Source organism: Lissotriton helveticus, chromosome 11 (genome assembly GCF_964261635.1).
Source record: "Lissotriton helveticus chromosome 11, aLisHel1.1, whole genome shotgun sequence".
Lineage (NCBI taxonomy): Eukaryota > Metazoa > Chordata > Amphibia > Caudata > Salamandridae > Lissotriton > Lissotriton helveticus.
The window spans coordinates 439,216,163-439,240,800 of record NC_136072.1 but is presented as its reverse complement, the minus strand read 5'-3'; the positions used below and the strand labels follow the sequence as shown (position 1 = coordinate 439,240,800).

Here is a 24,638-nt window from a genome sequence, read left to right as displayed (position 1 = left end):
AGGGTTGTGTGGGGCCTTACAGCTTTGATTTAATCACTGTAGTTATCTGTTCTTTGGTTATGAAATTATCTATGTTATGATGAACTTAATAATGATTTAATTTATAAAAACAATAATAAAAAATCTTTATATCTTTCTATTATGGTGTTCTGTTGATTATGTGGTCTGGTGGTGCATGTCAGTGAGCTCAATTCTGCTGACTTAAAACCTTGGACTCTGTTTGAGCCATCCATATAAATTAAAGGGGGCAGAATTCTCTGTGTTTGATAGTATTTGTTCTCCCCTGCCGGTCTGCCCTCGATTAGCTCTCAGGGGGCCCCTACTCTTTATTGGTTGGGTTCTCACCACCACCTTTTCAGAACATTTATGGACCTGTCAAGATTACACCTGAAGAAGAAGGCCCCATTGGAAGAAAAAAACCTCATTATTCCGGACTTCTCCCTGGCACCCAGGGAATAAAACTGCTCCTCGTTTGTCAAGTGGCAGACCTCCTTTTTACCTGCACTAGGGACACAAAAAACAAGAAGGCCCAGCGGACTACAGAGGACTGGACCCTGCAACAGCCCTGACTGGAGAGAGACCTGAAGCCCAGAAGTCTGCCATGAGGATCTATGGGCATGCAGTTGGAAGACTGGACAAAGTGCTGAGGCCTCCAAGGGGTGGTTGCCCCTAAGGTGTGGAGGAAAACCACGTTTGTCCAGCTTCGAGCTTTTAGCCGTGGTGAACCTTGTTCAGTGGGAACTTGCACCTAAGATGTCCAGCATTGTGAAGCCCTACCTGGGCACAGCATTCAGCCTTGCTTCACTGGAGGATTGTGGGAACCAAAAAAGTGAATAAGTACAAAGGTAAAATCTTGGAGCTGTGTGATGTGATAAATTCATCCCAGTGATGTAGCAACTTCGGCCACTGAGAAATTCAGCTGCATCCTGCTCAGACCTTTTGGTGCTGAAACCACTGACTTCAGTAAGAACTCAATAAGATACCCAATCTTGAGGGAACCTTATCAGACTCTATCTTGGTCCTTGCCCTGCAGAAGGATTTGGACTTCCATTTCAGTGACTAAGGGGTTGTTTAGAGTTTGGCAGTAAGGGTACCCCATAAAAATGTGACAAAGTACCCTGTCAACCAAACTGGCAGCCTGCCTGCACTATTTAGAGTATGCTGAACAGTCATATTTGAAACCCTAGACCGACTGTCCTAGTTGCATTAGATTGTCAGCCTTAGTACCTCTCACTATCTGCTCTGTTTAGGTTGAATGTTCTGAAGTATTTTTTTTCCAGCTTGAGCACACTAGGAAAAGCTTGGCAGCCATAAGCAAGAAAAAGTGAACTCCCAATGTGTCATGGCAACTAGCTTTTTTGTTGTTCAAAAACAATCTGGTTTGGGAATTTGTTTTGAAATTCACAAATGTTTGCTGAGCAGCACCATGAAACATGGTGGCGGCTCAGCACACTTCAGTGCCTTCGGAGGAGCCACTTAGGCAGGAGAAACCACTACCTGAGAGGTGGAGGTCTCTAAATATTGAAGGCTGTAGTCTACCCTGGAAAAAGAATATATGCTTCTTCACAGTCAAACAATAAATAACCTACCTAGTCCTACTGTAAAAACTTTGGCCGGGATGACCTGCTTAGTGCATCAAACCACTGTTTCAGGTTGTTTTTAAATTGCATTTTACTTCTGCTTGGTGTTTTTGTGATATCTCTTAGGCCTGGCACCCTTAGGGTGGTCTTCCCCAAACGTTTTGCCTGCTTACCTTCCTCCAATTTTTGCTGTATATTTTTGATGGGCTTAGGACTCCGAGCACTTTACAACTGCTAACCAATGCTAAAGTGCATGTGTTTCTCCCCTAAACACGGTTTGATTGACTTATCCACAAATGGTATATTTCATTTATCTGTATGTTTATAGTAGAGTACACTACATGTGCCCTGGACCTGTAAATTAAATGCTACTAGTGTGCCAGCAGAATTGATTGTGCCACCCACACAAGTTGCCCTTTAAACATGTCTCATGCTTGCCACTGCAAAGCATGTGAGTGCAGTGTACACTGCCATGTCAACTTCACATTTAAAACCCCTGCAAGCCTTAAACGTCCCTTTTATTACATATAAGCCACCAATAAGGTAGGCCCTGAGTAGCAAAAAGAAGGACATATAATTTTATGTTTTGCACATCCTGGTAGTGAACACACACATACATTATTTTTTCACTACTGTGAGGCCTATCCCGTCATAGCTTAACCATGGGAAGTCTTTATTAAACTTAGAAGCTGTAATTCCTGATTGAGAAGGAGTAGCTCTGGCATGTTTAATATAATTGGAATGGCAGTGATAAATCCTCTTTACTGGCAATGTTGAATATATCTTTACAATTTTAGAAATGCCACTTTAAGAAAGATGACATTCCTCTGCTCTTACCCCTGTGTGCCTTCTGCCTGTCTCCAATTCACATCTGAGGCAGGCGATAGCAAGGCTTTGTGCATTCTCTCTAGACAGCCGCATACAAAGGAAGGTTAGGTGTGACTGAGTGGCCACCTGCATCCTGATGGGCAGGATGGGAGGGAGGAGCTGACAATTACACCTGAATGGGCAGTGTCCTGTCCCCACACAAAGGGTTGCATGCCCCTCTGTAGTGAGTCTGCTGCCAGGGCTGGGAAGGGAGGACCTCTATGCACTTCAAAGACCCTCTTTGAAGGCACCTCCACTTCAAATGCACCACTAGGAATAAGTACTGGGTCTTCGTCCCCACCAAATCAGACACTTCTGGCCCTGTAAAGAAACTCTGTCAGGAAGAAGGGCTGCTGTGCTGCTACAAGGACAGCCATTCTGCTGGACTGCTGAAAAAAAATGCTTTTCTTTTGTGCTACCCTGTTACCTGCTACCCTCTGCCCCGCCTGAGGAAGATCTGGACTCTTGCTTGAAACCAGAATGATCGCCAAGGGCATGCTGGCTTTCCTCCTGTTTTGAGACACAGGGATATCAAAGTCTCACCTCCTGTTCATGGTCTATTGGAAGTGGATTCTAGTGGAACTGACGCATTACTGCATGAAGTAGAATCAATGTATCACACTATGGTGGGAACAGAACTGCTGCTTGGCCTCCAGAACCAATGTATCAGAGCCACCGCATTGCTGCCTTCTGCAGTGAGAGACAATCAACGCGACTGCATGAAGAAAATCAGAGTATAACCAACACATCTCAGCTCCAGCACTTCGTCTACGGAACCGGCGCAATGCCATCGTTGGGTGGAGAAAATCAGTGCATCACCTTGACTGTAGGGTCGACACCCACACATCGCTTGTCTGCACCCTACATCCCGCTGTTGTGACCAGGATCAAAGTACTTTGTTCATTGGTCCTTGCATGATTCCCGTATCCGGCATGCACTCCATCGCAGTCAGCCTGAACTCTTGACTTTACCTCAGTCCTGCGCGTTCAGATAACCTCCATAGGCGATTATTGGTTCTATGCTCTATTTATATTTTTATTCTTTAAAAATTAATATCTCGACTTCTACATATTGGATTTTTGCAATTTTGATCTTATTTTATTTATAAAATCAGAATCTATTTTCCTAAACTGGCGTGGAGTCTTTTCTTAGTATTTTCACTGTGTTACTGTTTGAAGTGTTGCACAAATACTTTACACATTGCCTCTTAAGTTAAGCCTGCCTGCTCTTTGCCAAGGTACCAAATGGTAACCTCAGGTGAATTTAGGGTGTGTATATGACTTTCCCTTTCTAGGATTGTGTTTCCTGCTTGGACAGGGTGCATACCTCTGCCAACCAGAAACCGTATATATAACAATCCTGTTTAAACTTCATACCCATGTCCAGTTTTATTGTTTTTTTGTTCTATTAATCTCTATTTTTCTAAATTGTGTTCCAAATGTTATTTTACTGTCTACTTTAAAATTGTTGGTAAGGCTTGAACCTAACACACAGTTCTCTAGGGTTTGCCTACTGCTTCTGCTATAGCTGCAAGATGTTGAGCAGGTTTTCCCTAAGAACAGTAGCAGCTGGCAGAGAACGTAGGTGGAGAGGCAAGGGGACAAAATAAAAAAAAAAACACTTACCTCCTCACAGCTGTCATCTCTCCACCGTCGTGTCTGCGCTTCTCCAGCGAGTCCCGGATGCAGGAAGCACCCAAGCACCCATAAGCCAATCCCAATGCTGCATGCCGCATGCAGCGTCTTTATTTGTCTGAGCCCGTAGTTGGGCACTCAGATGGGGACAGGAATCCTGGGCATGTTCCTCACCAGGCTGTGCATTAGAGTCTGGTGGGGAACATGCAAAGTGCGCATGAATGTTTGGCCGGACCAAGACGGCTGGCCAAACCGTCATGCGCACTTGGAGTGTGAAAACCACTCCTCCTATGCCACTCAACCTAACCCAGCCTCAAACCTATGAAAAATAAAATGATCATAATCACGTTATCATCATTATATTTTTCATGCTCTGAAAGCCTTCCTGTCTTTCCTGCCTTAGCAAGGAGCTGTCCCTGCCTAGCATCTACATTTTGGCCTAATTGCCTATTGAATTGGTAGGGGTAACCACTTGCTTAATTATTAACCCAATATCTGACACTAAAATGATAGATTCAGATTACAGAGATTTGCATAATTTTCCACACCTTTTGTACAAATTTTCCCTGACCAACCAGTGATCTACTATTGAAAAAGTATCATTGCAAAGCCCAAAGAAGACCCCAAGACAAATGAAATGTTATCAGTAACCAATCGATATGTGCGATAGTCTGTTCTTTAAATTATTAACACAATTGGTTGCACCTTTCACTTTTTGATCAGCTTTAAAAGCTGGAAATGGCCTTCAGAAACAGCTTTGAAAGAATAGCAGATGCCACCTATGAATACATACCTCATGGACCAAGCAAACGGCATGCGGTATTTCCCCAACTTGCTGCAGAACTGCTTGTTCAGTTTTACTAGTTTCTGTGCAGACTACACAAACGACAAAAACACTCATTTTTAGCAACTGAAGTGCGAGGGTTTGAATGCTAGAACAAAAACCAGCAACAGTAACTCACACTTGCATAGACAACTGATACAGAATCAATTAGGCAATCTTCAGTAAACATGTTTTTTCATTGTTGCAGCTTTGTATATTATCAGTACGTCTTGTATATTTCCTACATTTGTGTTTTCCAATTAAATAAAATATAGAGCGAGCATGATGATACTGAAATTTTAACTCTGTGTGTGTCTGTGTGTGACCAGGAAGTTTGTGATATTTTTCAAATTTTGACCAATTTTATACTAATTTATAAGTGTTTTTGTTGATGCAGACCAGTAACTGGAAATATGTTACTAACTCCGTTACAGGAATAATAATTAGGTTTGGGAGCCATTTAAATTAAACTGGCTTATTCACCTAATTTCTTGTCAAAGATGCTTTATTCGAGTTTTTCTCATAAAAGCAGATACAGTCACAAATATGAAAACATCGATAAAAAAAAGCACCAATACCTTCAAGTACAATTAATGCATGTATAAAATTATCACAGAATGTACAAATAAAATACAGACGATCCCTTCATGCAATAAAACAATCAGTTGCCTAAAACCCTCTGTCTGATAGACCATGGCCATCCAAGATATTTTGCTGTAGCTATGACTAAGGGCAACAAAGTGCTAGTGCAAATAATTCTTAAGGCAACATCACTACTAGCGGTACCTAAGTTTTTGCACACTGGTGTTAACCAAATGCGCCTGGGTTCAGCATAGGATTTGCAAGCAAACAGGAAATGACCAATTGTTTCCTTGTTTGCTCCACAGGCTGGGCAGTTGCTATTGGTTGTGCCCCCCCACCTGCCTGTTAAAGACCTAAGGGGGAGCGCACCGGCTCTAATTTGGAAAAGGAGCTTCCTGTCCCTGGGCGAGGTTATAGTATCCCAATAGAGTTCAAGGCTGGGGTACAATTTAGCTTCTAAAAAACCCTCTGTCATAGAACCAGCCTTGGTCGCTCTCCAATTCTGGGTAGCATATTCCCAATAAATTTCTTTTAAGGCTTTTTTGCTTGGGAATGGGGCACCTGCCGGGTCATCCCAGAGTGATTGAAGACCAAGACCGCTCAGCATGGTTCTAAGGACTTTTAACCAGCCTATTTTGTGGAACACATCCGCTTTAGTTATAGCTCGAAATCCCTCCGCATAATGAAGGAGCTCAGGAGTGGTCCAGAGCCTCCTCCAGTATAGAATTGGACGGAGCCTCGCTAGATCAACTACAGCCTTTCTACCCAAATTGTACCTAAGTGGAAGTAAGGGAGTACTTTTGGGGAGACCAGTGATTGCCCTGAGAAGCTTGTTTTCTGATGTTTGTAGCGGCCCAAGCTTCTCAAAGCCCCATAACTCGGCACCATATAGTGCAGAACCAAGGGTCTTGGGCTCATAGACCGTCAGAGCTGGCTTGACTGGTTTGGTCCTAGATTTTCTGTGCTCTGAGCCAAGAGCACCGGCCAATTGACTATGTCTTAAGACTGCAGTGTTTATGTGCTGAGACCATTTAGAATCATCTGTTATAAAAACACCTAGATACATAAATGCCTTGACTATCTCTAGAGGGCGATTATTCATACTCCGCTTTGATCTAAATCCTCGATGGGGATTGAAGGCCATTAGTTTGGTTTTCGCCACATTGACTTCTAAACCATGCTCCCCACAAAAGTTATCAAAGACGAGTAATGCACGCTGCAGACCGCTAGGAGTCTTAGATAAAATCAGGGTGTCGTCTGCAAACATTAAAATCGGTATCTTAGTACCAGCCAAAGAAGGAGCATCCACGTTTACAGACAACATGCGAGTCACTACACCATTAATAAACAAGGAAAAAAGAGTGGGAGCCATTGAACATCCTTGTCGAACTCCCCGCTCCACTAGGAAGTCTGTAGTGACTACGCCTTGCCCCACCCACTGAATCTTGGCAAAATTCGCTTTGTGCAATCGCATTATCAATGTCAGTAGATCTTCCGGTAGACCCAGGTTCCTCAATACCGACCACAGTTTAGTCCTTGGCACCAGGTCGAAGGCAGCCCGCAAGTCGACAAAAGCCGCGTACAGGCTGCCCTCGCCCAGCAACACAGTTCTCCACTGCAGTAAGGTAAATCGGAATACCTGGTCCATCGTACTAATGCACTTCCGAAACCCGGCCTGGAACGGAGACAGGGCATTGTTCTCCTCCACCCAAGTCAAAAGCTTATTGACAGCCATCCTCCCCACCACCTTTTGGATGGTGTTAATTAGGCTTATAGGCCTATAATTCCCGGGTTTGGATCGATCTCCCTTCTTGAATACAGGTATTATGATTGCACCTTGCCAGGATGTCGGAACAGGAGCACCCTGTGTCACTGCGTTAACAAGAAGAAAGATATATTTACACCACAGCTCTTTATCATTGGTGAAGAGATCCGAAGGGACCCCATCCAGGCCTGGGGCTCTGCCACTAGTCACTGAGCTGAGGGCCACCATTACTTCATTTTTACTAAAGGAGATGTCTTTAAAGTAAACCGGCCTAAACCCAGCCATCTCCCTGCCGACTTGAATTTCAGCATACTGGGGCTTAAAGTAATTAACCCAGTCCTCCTCCTAAACATTATTTTCGGGAGGTTCAGGGCCTCCACCCCTGCCCCATTTTACAATGTTCCAAAAAAGCCTGGAGTCTTTCTTCTCACTGGCTTCCTTTAACTCGTTCAAGTGGAGCTCGTCCCACAATTTCTTGGTTGCAAATATGCTATCCTTGTAAGCCTTTCTAGCAATGCGAATAGCCGTCAAATCTCTCCTCTTGATTGCGGAGCCTAAAGCCAGACGGGCATTCCTACACTGAGAATTATACCACTTTGCCGGCTTTATAATCATCCTGCTAATCCCCTTAACTGATTTTAGAAAATGGTTCCTGATTTCGGAAAAACAATTGACATGGATTTCCGTAACTATATTTAAACATGGAATGCTTGGATTGACCTGCTCCATGGCCATTATCGCTTTAACCGCCTCAGCCTTAATGACATCCATAGACCGTTGATTGTTTTGCAACATTAGACCATTTTAGTCTGCACATGTCATTTGTAGGGACAACCGAGGGGGCACTATCCGCCCTTGAGGTCAAGATTTCATTATTGGGTGTCCACCATTTATGCTCGACGCACAGCGGATTATGGTCACTTTCAATCCTCAATATGACTTCCATGTCACACACCAGTTTCCAAAGTCTCAGGCTACACAAGATGTAGTCTATTCTGCTCTTGTGCCTCCCATTATCAAAGGTACATGCCCCCGCCCTGTCGCTCCTGGTCCTCCCATTTAGTGGCCCTAGGCCCCTTTCAAGGCAAATGGCATTTAAATGGACGATGTCTTCAGACCATCGGGTGACTGGGTTCAGTTCTAATTTGGGGACCCCCATTGCCTGTCCTCTTCCTCTCCTGCAAAGTCCTCACAGATGGCCAAAGGTTCAAAAGTATGGTTCAGGTCACCGGCTATTATAATGTTATTGTCCGGCGAATGTGTTTCCAGGAGGAGGGCCAAGGCCACTAAGACCTCTGACCTCCCCCCCTTGTTGCCTCTGGCATAGACATTATAAATGTCAAGCCAGCCTAAAGAGCCCAAATCTACTTTAATATGTTGAATGTCTTTACTTCCAACTTCGACCACCTTGATAGTTAGCGACATACTTTGCCTGACCCAGATAGTCAAACCACCCATAGGGCGACCCTTAGTGCCTTTCATTGCTGGTACCGAATAATTCAGATACCCCAGGGCGAAAGAGGGTTCGCACAAACACGTCTCTTGAAAAATACACACGTCAAAGGTGTTAATACATTTTAACCAGTCATGCGATTCCTGTTTAAGGCGCATGCCAGCTATGTTCCATGAGACTAGTTTTCCCACACCGTCCCTCTTGCCATGGGAAAATCCTAATGTGATGTCTACTGGGCCCATAGGGGGAGCAGTTTCGTTAACAGAGACTGCTACAGGATAGCTATTACGTGTGTGACCAGAAAGTTTGTGATATTTTTCAAATTTTGACCAATTTTATACTAATTTATAAGTGTTTTTTGTTGATGCAGACCAGTAACTGGAAATATGTTACTAACTCCGTTACAGGAATAATAATTAGGTTTGGGAGACATTTAAATTAAACTGGCTTATTCACCTAATTTCAGGAATTCCATGTTGTGCTTGTTATGAGAAATTCCTAAAATGATGTCACTTCACATAATTTCACGACATTTGCAAAAATGTACAGGGAATGCACCATTTGCAGTAAAAATGTACAGTGAATACACAACAGAACAAGAGCAGCTGTTGTTAGAAGTGCTTTTTTTGCACCATTTTTTGTTGCACAAAATTAGTTGATGCAAGCACTAAATGACAGATTTTTATTTTGTGTAATTCTGTGTAATTTCACATACTTTTTACCAGAATCAAGTGTAATTACATGACAGGAAAATATACAAATGTTGCATACCTAATGATAATCACCCTCTTGGTATTGTAAAGAATGGGACTCTATAGAAATGTAAGGATAGCCATAGGTAGCAACTATTACCTGCGGCTTGCTCTTTGGCATGCCATCTACTGGCCTTACCACCATTGTTCAGCATAGTCATGAAATGATCAGCAGGAACAGATTACATAGAAGTAATTTTATACCTCTATTTACCTTTTCCACGTTTCCACTCCGTTCTATTTCCCTATACCCTCAGAACCAATTACAATGCTTTTCTGGGATGTAGGGTGGCACATGAATTCAATCATGTGATGCCATTAGTAGGCAAGGGGGTCCCAGTTACGGATTTTGGAATCCTCCTTGGAAGATTAGGGAGCAGATCATTTTGTTCAATCCATACCAATAATTGAAAGTGAATCATCTCTTTCAATTAACTTTCCATTGCAATTAAACACCTTCTGCAGCAAGCAATTGCTGGCTTTGACCTATAATTAAATTATGCTTGCAACCTCAGTGTCCCAACCTACAATGCATATGGTTCATGTTTAGTGACGATCACATCCTGCTACCTTCAGTGTAATGGAAGAGGTATAAAATTTCCAAGTACCATAGTTAAGTTAATTTAATGTAATATAGCGTGCAAATCACCCCAGGGGAGGTATCTCTGCACTGAAACAGAATCATGCAAAGTAATAGCGCTAAGTTAAAACAAAACAGTCTTAAGCATTTTTCTAAATTTAGTGTAGTCCATGCAAATACAGATGTGAAGAGGTAAGTTGTTCCAGTATGAAGGGACCAAATAGGAAAAAGCTTTACCTCCACATTTTGGCAGTCGAATTCAAGGTACAATAAGCAGAGCGGTGTACAGACAGAATATCGAGTTGTTTATTTCGAACTACACCAATATCGAGTTTGAAATATCGAGGTACAAGAATATCGATAGCAAGTGTATCGTTGTACAGAATATTGACAGTAAGGTAAGAAATATTTCTTTTTTAAATATCGATGACAGTAATATTGTTTGTAAAAATATCATTGTTAATAATATCAATATTAATATTAGTGTTCTGTATTTTAGAATGTGTGTTAAAAGTATGTCATGTATTTTTTGTTATAAGTGTAGTCTTTTTTTTAATGTGTGTTAAATTTTTAGTAGTAATTACTTTTATCAAAATTCATTTTTGCATATTTTAGTTATGTAGTGGGTTTACAGGGGAATAGGGTGGGAAGTAATTTAATTATACTAAAGTGATCATTAATTGTATTTAATATTATTTATAATTAATGTATAAGTAATTATTATTAATTTATTATTATTGGTTATGAAATAATTAATTCATAGATAAATATATTAAGTGTGCTGTTTTTTGGAGGGGGTTGTGGGTTTACAGGGAATAGGGTGGGGAGTAAGTAAATTATAAAAAAAGGTAAATAATAATTTGTATATATTAGTATTTATAATTAATGTATTCATTAATTAATAAATGGTTATTACTTTTTATTAATTAATTATTAATTGGTTATTTAATTTGAATAATTATTCAATGATAAGTATGTTAATTTTAACCCTCTGCTATCCAACACTTTCCCTACTGCTGCACTCACTGGAGTGGGAATAGTTATTTTTATTCCTACTCTATTCAACACTTTCGCTACTGTTGCACTTTCTGGAGTGGGAATAGTAATTTTTACCCCTACACAATCCAAGACTTTCCCTACTGTTGCGCCCACTGGAGTGGGAATAGTAATGTTTATCCCTACACTATCCAACACTTTCCCTACTGTTGCACTCACTGGAGTGGGAATAGTAATTTTGACCCTTACGCTATCCAACTCTTTCCCTACTCTTGCACTTTCTGGAGTGGGAATAATAATTTGTACATCTCCGCTATCCAATACTTTCTCTACTGTTGCACTCACTGGAGACGGAATTGTAATTTTTTCCAATACGTTCGCCAAACCCTTTCCTACTTTTGTACTCACTGGAGTGAGAATAATAATATTTACCAGTCAGGTATCCAACACTTTCCCTACTGTCGCACTTTCTGGAGTGGGAATAGTAATTTTTACTCCTACGCTATCCAAAATCTTCGCTACTGTTGCACTTTCTGGAGTGGGAATAGTAATTTTTACCCCTCCACAATCCAACACTTTTCCTACTGTTGCACCCACTGGAGTGGGAATAGTAATGTTTACCCCTATGCTATCCAACACTTTCCCTACTGTTGCACTCACTAGAGTGGGAATAGTAATTTTTACCCCTCCGCAATCCAACACTTTCACCACTGTTGCACTCACTGGAGTGGGAATAGTAATGTTGACCCCTCCACCATCCAACCCTTTCCCTACTGTTGCACTCTCTGGAGTGGGAATAGTAATTTTGACCCCTACGCTATCCAACTCTTTCCCTACTCTTGCACTCTCTGGAGTGGGAATAATAATTTGTACATCTCTGCTATCCAATACTTTCCCTACTGTTGCACTCACTGGAGAGGGAATAGTAATTTGTTCCCATCCGTTTGCCAAAACCTTTCCTACTGTTGCACTCCTCTCCGCTATCCAATATTTTCTCTACTGTTTTAGTTAAAATGTATTTTTAAAAGATTTTTAAAGTAATATTTTATTTTGTTATATATGTTTTTTGTTTATATTATTGGTGTATGTGTATATATATATATATGTATTTTTAATATTTAATATGTTTTTTAACAATTTATAAGTTATTAAAATAGCTATTTATAACTATTATATTATATTTTATACGTATATATGTTTAATTAATGTTTACATTATATGTATTGCTTATAATCTTAAACATGTTCTAATAATTTTAACTATGGGGCTCATTACGATGGTGGGTGGACCTGAGTCCGCCCGCCATCGTTGCAGTGTGTGGGACCGCCCGACAGACATGCGGCGGTCCCAACACTACAATTAGGATGTGCCCACCATACTGGCAGGCGCAACCAGGGCATCTAACATTGCGGACGCAATGCCAAAAGGCCATGCTGTGCATTTCCCTGCACTACGTTGCAGGCACCACGCAGTGCCTGCCACGCAGAGCAGGGAAATGCAGGGGGTACCATGGGTACCCCCCCAGTGCACAGCTTCCTCCCCCCAACACAAGGGGGGCCTGCTACGGGTCCCCGAATCCGTGTCCACCTGTCTTTTTGCGGTGAGATGACCGCAGCGACATGACAGGCGGAAAATGCTATCTTAACCCCTACGCGCAATGTTGACCCATAGTTTAGTTCAGCAAGGCGGGCAGAAAAGGACCGCTTTGCGGAACCGTGGCAGATGGTCTTAGCATCCGCCACGCTTGCCTGTGGATTCCCCCCGCCATCATATTCTGGCGGGGGAAATTGCTGCCAGATGGCGGAGGGCCCACCACCGCTCAGCTGGCGGTCCCTCCGCCATCATAATGAGCCCCTTTGTTTTTTTAAATTATATGTATTATTTACTTTATTTTACATTGTTTTTTAAACATTAAAAAAAAACAATATTTTTAACAACGATATATTTTTTCCAATATATTTGTACTTACTATTATGTAGATAGGACTTCGATATTCTGGACATAGATATTTTTGCGTCAATATTTTTGTACCTTGATATTTTGTCAGTGATCCAAGCAGAGCTTTATACAAAGATCTTACATTTCTAACTTGGCAGTAGCATCTGAGCTTCTGCTGTAGATAGCTGGGACCTTTACTTATTAACGAGTTATGTGTCAGGCAGCCATTTTGAAAATGATTCTTTCCCTTACCGGTAATCAGTGTAAAGATCTCAGCAGTGGTAATGGAAGCAGAGCCAGAAGGGCGATAGCAAACAAGCCTTGCTGCCATATTTTGTACCACCTGTAATTTGGATATTAGTGCCTCATTTGCAGAAGCAAACAGAGCGTTGCTGTAATCCAGTCTGCTAATTCTCAGTACCTGAACTAAAGTTTTTCTAGCTGAAATGGGAAGAAATGGGAAGACTTTCTTCAAAAGTGCATTGTGTTAAAGCAGGTACCTCTGGTAGATAGAACTTGTTCTTTCATGGACAGAGATTGGTCTAGTTTTCTCAAAGATTCTAAACTACCTGCCTAGGGATAGGGACAGCACCCAATTCTGGTCACCACCAATCAGCTTACCAAAGTTGTTGGGCCCTAGCAAACATCATGTTGTCTATTTTTTCAGCATTCAACTGTAGGCAATTAGTTGTCATCCATTCTGAGATCGCTATCATTCCTTTAGAAAAGTGTTCTTTAACTTTGTCCAGATCTTTGTCAAAGGAGATGACAAACTAAGTGTCAGCAGCATAAGATAGTATCTCAAATCCAAATGACTTTGCAATCTTGGCCAGGGGCGCCACATATAGGTGAAATAAGTTAAGGCTTAAACAAGAGCATTGTAAGTAATTGAGAAAGACAGTAGCATGCTCCAAATGGACATACATGGCCACCTGGAACCTATTAGGTTGTTCCTGAAACAGACTGTGAATTTTCACTTAAGATTCTAGTCCACTGGTGTGAAAATGTTACTGCTATGCTATTCAAATGGACAGGTGGAGGTCAGGGAGAGTTTGACAGAGACAATCAGCACAATAATGACTTGGGTCCTGATTTAAAGTTTGGCAGATGGGTACTTCATCACAAAAGTGGCGGATTTCTTGTCTGCCTACTAATAAGTGCCAAAGTGTATAATGCACTTGTACTAAGGCAGACAGGATATCTGTCATGTGTGGTGAGTAATCCATCTGCCAAACTCTAAATCATGCCCATCATGTCTTGTCTCCTGGTTTAGGTGACGAGGAGAAAAAAGGAGTGGGGAGTAAGTAAAAACATATGAAACATTCTCTAAGCAGGTTTGATAATGAATGAATTAAAAAAACAATACCGTCAATTCTAATGAATGGTAAACAGTTTGTGGTAGGTTCAATAACAATATCTTATATGACTCGATGGCAAACTAAAAAGAAGCCTTCATGAACAATACATGGTGACAACTGGAGTAAGTAACAGTAGGCAACAGAAGACAAGGAACCACATAATGTGTCTTTGAAGCCCTCGCAGAACAAGACATAATATGGAATTAAATATTACTAAACAAGAATGGATGGAACACTTTGGTAAATTCTTACATTTTTAAACTCTTAATCATACAACAAATATATTAATCAAATCATTCGTACCAACTTCAAGCTGAGTATACAACAGTATGATCACAGGAATGTCAGTGAATGTGTGTGGGGAAATCATGTGAGGCAGCAATCTTAAGCCCCTAAGTGTGGAGGACAGTATTACCAAATCCCCTCTTTTCCCGTGTCCACCCCTGCAGTTTCAGTAACATCAATATGTACGGCAATTGCCTCATATTTAATCTCATTTCTGCACGCAACCTCTGCTTTGATAGAACACATTTTCTGTCTGTTGGCACCAATCCATGGCAGTTTTCCAATCCATTATTCGGGAGGTGGGTGTCTCTGCTCTCCATGCACGCTCAATGTTACATTTAGACATCCCCGCTCCCACCACCATTTTAGTAAATTCTTAACTAGCAAGGAATGCTCTTCATAGGAATTTTTTTCTACATTTTGCCAGTTCAGACTTCTTCTTGAGATCTCTATGCTACATCCATTTATAGAAAAAAAACTCTCCAAAAGGCAAATCAAGTATACATTGCCAACACTATCAAATGATAAGGATTTACAAGCCTTCCTATAGCAATATTCATATTTTCTGTTCCTTAAGGAATTTCATCACAATTATCTTTTTTAACTTCATAACATATTAACATAATGGTCCCACTATATAAAATTATCCATATAAACTGATCAAATTTAATAAGCATGGTGGCCTAATGTTTGTGAACTTCAAATAAATATTGACCTTATACAATTTTTTTGATTTTGAAATATTTGTTATTCTTTTCACACCATACAACTTTAAAGTTTTATGTTTTGTTAATGTTAATATTATTATTACTAAATGTGTAATATCTACCTTGTTCTGTTTGCCCAAGGATGCCTTGTCATTCTACTAGTTCAGAAAAAATAAGGTTTTGACTAATGTTTATACATCTGAATTCATTAAAACAAAATTTTAGATTCCTAGTTATAAAGGAAAAAGACAGAGTTTGATCTAAAAACCGTTTCATTCAGATCTGTCATGTTAGTAGATTTGTATGCTCTGGTGCCTGGTCAGGGATTCCATGAAGAAAAAGAAAGTGCTGCTTCCGTGAATCAGGCACAAATACTAACTTGCTTGTACTTTAGTGATATGCATGCTAAGCTAGATATTCCAGAGGTTAAAAGACCAGATTTATAGAGCAGAGATCTTGGGAAAAAGAATTCCCTTTTAACCATTCTAGTTTATACACAGGACCTGCACGTACACAATCATCTTTGGGTTGAGGTAATTGCCTGCCTTATTTTACCTGTTTCAAATATCTTCTATGTATTAAGGAGTGCATTCCGATGAAGAATGTAGAACTCAAATATAACAGGAAGTGATGTAATGCTAACAAACAAATGAAATGATATATGTTGATTGTAAATATAATACCATTCTATTATACCATCTTGAGTACTATTGCCTTCCAATACCTTGATGTTGTCTGGATTTTTGATGTATGGTTCAGCGCTTGCTGCAATGTTTCCCATTAGGACCTTTTCTATCCTTGCCACAAGTACAATTTCTGTATGGGGGTTACTTATAGAGAAAATAGCCTGCAATAACAGAAAGAAATATTATATTCGCATACAATATTAAAAGCAGAAAGATATTAAATCATTTGTTTACTTGCTGTCTGCAATATTTTAAAATCAACTGGTTTTAAATGTTTTGGGGCCTATTACGATGTTGGGTGGACGCCGACTGACCTCAAGTTTGTGGTCCCAACCTCCTGATTAGGATGGGAGCATGTTTTACGGCCGTAAACCAGCTGTAGTACAGGATCCCATGGGGAAATGGGTGGCGGTGTTAATCCCTGCACCCTGTGGCAGGCACCACAAGGTGCCTGACAAGGGGTGCAGGGATTAACAGGGGGGCACCATAGGTGCCTCCTCGGTCCCCAACTGGAGGCCACAGAGGCAAGCAGGGCCCCCATACTCGCTGTTCGACAGGTTTCCATGTCAGAAAGCCCAACATGGAAAGCCTGCCTGAGACCGAGTATCGTAATCCCAATGGTGGAAAGGGTGTCCTTTGGGATTATGAGCCAGCCTCTGACTGGCCGACGGGCTCCTTGAGCCTATTGGAAGCCAGCTGGAATGACTGGCTGGTTTAATTTCCAACCATCAGCACTGTAGTGTGGCGGTCGGAAATTAAACTGAGATGCAATCCGGAAAGGCTAGTCCGAATGGTCGGTGCCTTTCCGGGCCACATCGTAATCAGATCCTTTATCTTGTTTCCTTGTATCCATTGAATAACCAGTACTTAAATATTTTACAATTTACCGATTTGCATTCATATATAAATTGTTTTGCAAACTATTACTGGAGCAACGCTGTTTGTTAATAAAATTGAAAAACAACAACCCTCACTCTCGCTCCTTTCATTTCTTTATCATATTTCGAGACACTTTTATTTTAGATAGATACAACATAACAATATATAGAAACACTCTGCACTCCTATGCCATAATATTGTGATTAGAAATATTGTGAAGCAAAGATATTGCAGGAAAAACATTGAGCAAAAATATCAAGGCAAAAATATCAACTTTTCATACTTACAATTTAAAGTACCATAAAATTGATGACAAAAATATTGCAGGAAAAATATAGAACAACATGGGTAAGAAAATATTTTAAAGCATTTAATATTAAAATACGTGAAAATATATATTTTATACAAGTACTCACACAACGACTCACTCATCCATAGAGCCACTCACACACCCACTCACTCACTCACACATGCACTCACACAATCACTTGCTCACCCATAAAGCTACTCATAAAACCAGTTACTTCCCCATACAGCCACTCACAGCATTAAAAGGTGCCATCCAAATACGCAATCCAAAGTTAGATATCTACCCTCAGGGTCTTGTTGAAAGAAATCTTTATAGTGTTGCTGTGAATGGCTGTATGGGTAAGTAACTGGCTGTATGAGTAGCTTTATAGGTGAGATTTATAGGTGAGTGTTTGTGTGAGTGCATGTATGAATGAGTGGGTGTGTAAGTGGTTGTATGGATGAGTGAGTGGTTATGTGAGTACTTCTATTGGTCTGTGAATGGGTAAGTGAATGGTTATGTGGGTATGAGTGGGTGTGCTTCTATGGATGATGTCATCAGTGACGTCATTTGAGATGTCATCAGGGATGTCACTGACCATGTCATGAGTGATGTAATATGTGAGCAGTGCATTGCGGGGTCGTAATTATAGTTAGCTAAGATAACCATAACAGCTGAATTTCACTGGAATTGTACGAGTTAAATCTGAGCCTAACTGTAACGTCTTTGTAACCTTTGTTTTTTTCAGTGCATTTCTAAGTTTTTTTTAATTAAATATTCCTAACTATAAAATTCCTGTAACCTCTGTTTTGTCAGTGAATTTCTAAGGTTTTTTTAATTTCTATTTCCTAACTTTAACATTCCTGTAACCTTTATTTTTTTCAGTGAATTTCTATGGTTTTTTAATATTATTTCTAATTGTAACCTGTAACCTTTTTTTGGAGTTTTTTAATTATCATTTTGCATTACATACAAATACACACAAAATAAAAGAAAACACAAATGACAACCCACACTGTGGGAGCAAGGAACTTATTTAACAGTTATACTGTTTGATTAGGGAAGGACTGAACAGCCATTATTGCCATCATTGTCTAAAAGAGCTACATGTAAAAAACAATCTTATCCATTTAGAAACAACAGTTGGGCAATAAGGAAGACATAATGAAAATTTTCTTTACAAGTATCATGTGGTGAGAAGCTGCTAGAGGGTTCAGTGGTACAGGTGCCATATGGATGTATAGCAGATCAGTTGGACTCTGGTTGTTCACGCTGTTGTAAACAGGTACTGAATGGTTGCCAAATAACTTTCGGGGGGGGCGAGGGGGGTTGCAGTGAAATTTATAGTTCACTAGTGGTGTCACAAAAAGTGAGCCTCTTTAGCCAATCATCCACAGTTGGGAGTTGCTTAATACCCCAGTGTAAAGCTATTTATCGCTTGCAAGCAGCAATGCCAGTGTAGTGAACCTACGGACTTCCTTCAGAATATCATGCATGTAGCCCAGTAAGGCCAAGAGGGGATCAGGTGCCAGGGTAATTCCCACTATTAAGGAGAGCTGGTAAAAAAAGCTACCCTAAAATCCCCAATGTGGATGCATATCCAGGGAAGATGTGCAAAACCAGTTTTACTCTTTTGGCATTTAGGGCAGGCAGAGGATCCAGTTGGGGCAATCTGTGCCAGGGAATGGGGAGTGGTATACGTGCGCCTGAGGAATTTAAAGTGTATCAGCTTATGTCTATGGTTTGGGGAAATTAGTCTGGCTTGTTGACGGCAAAAGCACCACATTGTCTGGCAATGGGCACTGCAGTTCACTCTGCCATAAGTCCCTAATGTGAACGCGTGCTGCTGGCAATAGTTCCAAGTAAGCGTGATAGAGTTTAGTAAAAAGATGTCTACCATCTGCATCTTCAATCAACATTGTAAGTGGGGTGAACTCATCAGGGGAGAGGGGCTAGGAAGGAATCTGATTGCAGGGCACTATAAATGCGATGCAGAACAAAGTGGTCCATGGGGGTCGCTGCGGCAAAACGAACATCATCAGAGTAGGAAAAGATATGTCCATCTGGAAATAGTTCTCCAAATGTATGTAGCGCATACTTCCTCAGTGTATTTTTGGCAATGGCATCAAGTGTGGGGGACAGCCATTGGTTGTCTGCAAGGGACAGTGAAGGTGAGTATAGCAGTTTCCAATCGAAGAGTTGAAGGAGTTTCCACCAGGTCCAGCAGGTGGTAGAGAGGGTCTTAATATCCGTGGGGGTCTAAGGGGACTCCGTGAGTATGCAACGGGACCCCCCAGCCTGATCACGCTTGTGTCTGACTTATGGCAGACGTGCATCCCTGTGCTACCATTGGTGCACATACTGGCATTCTGCCACCAGGTAATAGATGTGGTACACCAAATAACTGTGCTCGTAAGGGAGCACCAAGGTGTCCCAACCCACATGTGGTCTGTGACCTGCCCAGACCAGTCTTAGGAGTAGGCTCCGGATCATGATGAAAAAAGTGTTAACAGAGGGACAGGGATGTTTAGGCAGAGATAAAGAAAGCAGGAAAGAACCACCATTTTAATAATGGCTATGCAGCCAGCCATGGAAAGCAGTAAGGGGATCAAGCCTTCAATCTGCGTTATCAAGCAGTCAATCGCTGACCCCTAATTCAGGAATAGGACTGGTTCTCTATCGTGATGGATGTGCATGTCAAGATATTTGACTGCATCATCGCGCCATTGCAAAGGATATTCACAGGTCACCGGTACTGTAGCGTCAGCAAGCGGAAACAGGTCTGATTTCTCCCAATTTATATGATGACCAGAAAATTGGTCATACTGTATAATCTCACTGATGAAGGGAGGAAGAGTGACCGCTGGATGGCGCACAAACAGCAAAAAGTTAGGGACAGGAGCAGGAGACCGGTTGTGAACTGCAAACCTCTATGGAGGTGTTTGGTTTGTAATTGCAGATGGGTCCATAGCCATGATAAATATTAACAGGAACAACAGGCAGCCTTGTCTTGTCCCTCTGGTTATTTCAAAAGATGAGGTGAGTTAACCATTTGCTCGGATATGGGCCATTGGCTGCAAGTCAAGAAGCATAATAGGGATGTATATCCTTGAGGCAAGCCCATTTTCTAAAGCGTAGCAAGTAGGAAGGGCCACTCAAAAGAATCAAAGGCCTTCACTGCATCGAGAAGTGCCACAGCAGAAGCAGGAACCTCAGGAGTGATCCTGTGAAGAACTGAAAATAAAGTACACAGGTATAGGGATGTAGAGCGATGTGGAACAAATCCTGATTGCATAGGCAAGATAATGGTTTCCAGATGCATAGCGAGTCTTTTGGCTAGAAACTTATAGTCGAAATTCAACAATGAAAGAGGCATATAGGATTGGCAGCAAAATGGGTCTATACTGGGCTTGGCAAGGAGTGTGCTCACTGCTTCGCAGAGAGTAGGAGGTAAAGTTGTGACGTCGAGTGACTCTGCGTACATGGCCAGTAAATGGGGTGAAAGGAGGTTTTTGAAGGCTTTGTGGAAGACACCCATAAGACCATCCAGTCCGGGCGCCTTGGGCCCATCCAGGGCGTCAATGGCCTTAATCACTTCCTCATCTGAAATTGGTTCACTGAGCAATTTCTGCTGTAGGGTTGAGAGCCAGACCATGTCTATCTGCGAGTTGCAGCCTGCCAGGTCCTTGGCTTCTCCCGAATAATGGGATGTACATCAATACGAGTAGTAGCATAGGATTTTGGTGAATACTGCTTTGTTATCAGTGGAGCATGTTCCATCTTCAAGAATGAGCTCAGAAATGTAGTTAGCACTCCACAGTGGATGAAGTAGGCTCACTAGTGTACAACCTGGACATTCACCTTCACAATAACGGCGAGCCATGGCTTATTTCCCCAGGTGGGCCACCTCTCTGTCAGCAAGTTCACAAAACATTCATCCATAAGGGATGTTCGATGTAGAAGTTGCAGTCCGCTATGGTGTTGCACTTCGACCTTGTCGACCTCACGCAATGTTGTCTCAATTCGCGAGAGGGCGCGTCGTATATCGTGTATCGCAAGAAAAAAGAAGATCCTTCTCCACCATAAAGGAAAAGTTATAGTTCTTGAATGTTAAATACAGCATGTCCTATCTGTATTGTCTCTGCTTTCAATTGCAGGGCAAGTCACTAATCTTTTCGGAGCTGCAGCAGCTCATGAACACCTTAAAAACACACGTTGAGCGGAGATGGACCCCAGACGTTACTGATGGAGGAGAGTAGGTAAGTTCATCACAAGGCGGAAATTACTGACAATGTTTGTTGCTCAAATCCTCTTTAGTTCAGGTGACACAGTTCTTGTTTACTGACTGCAATTGTGTGGATGTGTTGGGTGCTCCTCAGTTTGAAAGATTGACAACGGTTATATTCAATGGCCTAAACTACTAGTGTTGTTGTACTTGATAATATATTGAGGTTACTGAGGTTCAGGCCAGGGGGTCGCCACTTCATTACATTCCTAGTATATCTCTCATGAAAAAAAGTTTCATTTGTGTGGGTGTCTTGTTAGTACAATCGTTATTCATGTCCATTACTGCAAATAAGGAGTGGGCAGAGTGCTGCGGCTGGAATGCATCGCCCAAAGTCCTGTTAGATTTAGGGGAAACTATGTGTTGGAGGAGAGGAAGGGCTACATTCAGTGCCATTGGTCACTTGCATTGTGGGTGAGGGTTGGAGCAGCATATTTTAAGTTCCACCCTTTTTTACGTCATATATAAGCATCTATATACTCATACACAACACACTCAATGTGTCATTTAACTTCAGTTACATGTGTGTTACATTTAAATGAACCAATAGAGTATATTCATTGCAACATTAAAGTTAAGCATATATCAGTGTATTTAGTTGATCAATTGACTCTTATAATTATGATAGGTATATTGATTAATGAATTCACCTTGTGTGTATTTCATATTTTAATTCATGTCCATTTTTGTAACTGAAGTTAAATGACTCAATGTGCCATTTAACTTCAGTTACATGTGTGTTACATTTAAATGAATCAATAGAGTATATGCATTACAATATTAAAGTTAAGCATATATTAGTGTATTAAGTTGATCAATTGACTCTTATAAATATGTTATGCATATTGATATTGATTAATGATTTCACCTTGTGTGTGTATTTCATATTGTAATTCATGCCCATTTTGATTCTAAAAGGCTTAACTTGACATAAGGCCTTAACTGAAAATGCCTTCTTTAATTTGTTAGTGTATTAATCTTTCCTTTGCATGTGCGCTATCATGTGTCTCATGAACTACAGAAAGACTCATTGTTTGTGTTAAATTACTGATAGTGAAACCTGCAGGGAGGAATCTGGATACAAACTCAAGAGAAATAATGGTCAAAGAAGGCCTTCTGTTTTTCGCATACAAAGATGGTGTGGTAATCATGATTGGCGGCTGCAGTCCCAGTTTTAATGAGATGGGAACTTAGGGAGTATACTGTTTCCCTCATGTTTAGCTGCTTGGCTGGCCCTTGATAGTGAGAAGGAGATGTGGATGTTTTTGAAACTACTGTTGTAATTAATTGGTGCTTCCATAGCTATAGGCAGGCTTTTCCTTGACTTCAAGAGGGAACATATTTCTCCCAAGTGTAAAGCTTTCTTGCTGAGCACTTCTTTATTTCCTTGAACTTCTACCAAAGTTTTATACTATGCTCCCTGGATAGAAATGCCATTTAGCAAAGTCCGTTCTCTACCTATGTTTAGAACAAAAAACAGAGGTTTCTTTACAGAACAACTATTCGCGACAATTTGCTTTATTGTCATCGTGGCTGTTACTATTCTGTATCTCATATAATTATGGTTCACCTTTTTGGCACATTTCATCCTGTATACTATATTGCTGTATCTTGTGAACGTATTTTTATTTTGCTTAAATATACCGGATGGATTCATATTCTAAAATAAATCCATTTATTCATAATTATTGATTCCTTCTTACTGTGGAGTCACATTGGCTTCACAAGTTGGAAATGAGTTTGTGATGTTATCTTCCTTACAGCGCTTCAAGTCAACTAAAAAAGGTCCATGCAACCAATGAGATGATGATTTTACAAAAAGATTAAGGTCTAAATACCAGTGGGCCATCAGGGTGGTGTTCCCTTCCCTATGAGGCATGTTTGCCTGCACTACTCAATAGGCGCGAGTTTGCATACACAATGAGGAATTTGCATGTCCATGTGTGAAATTGGATTTTCAGAGAATCCATAGTCCGACTCTATGTTTGCACTCGAATATAATTGCAAGCACTTCTTCAAAAATCGGATCAGGTGACTGCACTGCTGCAGTCACTTCGATTTGAAATGTATATGTTTTGTATGTCTTTAATGTTGTGCTTTATTTTTTCCAGATTTTAACCTGACGGTGGGAAGCGTAAGTACGGCTACACCACTGCACTCAAAGCACACCTTAGCGAGTGTGCTAAAAATTCAAATGGTCACATATTATCTTGCTACACTTCACCTCTCTTTGGTCCTGAAGAAAGTCTCATAACTCCAGTCAAGGCTGAAACATGTTTTTTTTTTTTTTTTTAAATATACTTTTATTGCAAAATTAGAAACCACAGGATACAAACAATCAACCAGTGCACTCGTGACATCCCCCCGTCCACTAAGAAGTCCAAACCATACACAGCCATTCAGCCCGCATCCCGGGGGCCGGGCGGCATGTCATTACATTTAATAGGAAAAGCACGGTGCACGTCCCACGGGGACCATGGTCGAAAAGTCGTTGTACGTATCTGCTTTTATCCCCCCCCCCACAACAACATCTCCGTCAGCCATCCCAGAGGTAAACAGTGACACCGCTCGTATCGGGGCCTGCCCTAGGTGCTATCGTTCTTTCCCGCCTGGCTACTCCCTCCAGCCCTTTCATACTCCACCCTGTACCAACCATTCTAGTAGAGTCAAAGCACCCAGGCGGCTACCATCCAGTGGCTTCCGTCCCACCCCGAACCCTCATGAACCAGTCCCCCCCAAGGCCCCCCCCCCTGGCAACTGCTGGGCGTACGCCTCGTCCTGTCAAGTTAGATGGAACCACCACAGTGCGGAAGATAGCACTTCAGTGTTCGCCCCGTGGTGTCCACCGGTTTAGTTCTCCCCATCCTCGTCGTCCACAAAAGAATCACGCAAGGCCTGCACCACTAGCTCCCATGCACGCGCCGCTTCCAAAACTTTCTCATTCCCCATCTTAACAGCCTGCCGCATCCGGAGCACACTCTCACAGGCAGACCACCGCAGCAATTCATTCTTCCATCTACGCAGCGAGGGCCCCCCCCTGGACTTCCAATGCCACGATATCTCCCTCTGCGCCAATATCAGACCCAGATCAAGGAACTTGCTCGTCACCTTGGTGCGTTTAGTGTGCGGGAACCAGAGCAGCAGGCACGCCGCCATGTCGAATTCCACCTCCCTATCTG

The 24,638-nt window shown here is 41.5% G+C and overlaps 1 protein-coding gene across 7 annotated transcripts in view; it reads right to left on the bottom strand.

Moving 5' to 3' along the window:
- DOCK10 (dedicator of cytokinesis 10) overlaps positions 1 to 24,638 on the bottom strand; it is a 1,735,912-nt gene that overhangs the window by 655,041 nt on the left and 1,056,233 nt on the right. For all 7 annotated transcript variants that reach the window (XM_078665953.1, XM_078665951.1, XM_078665949.1 and 4 more), the window contains exons 13-14: positions 16,045 to 16,167; positions 4,875 to 4,957 (exon numbers count right to left, since the gene is read on the bottom strand). In XM_078665953.1, coding sequence (XP_078522079.1) covers positions 4,875 to 4,957; positions 16,045 to 16,167 — 206 coding nt within the window. The remainder of the gene's footprint in view (positions 1 to 4,874; positions 4,958 to 16,044; positions 16,168 to 24,638) is intronic.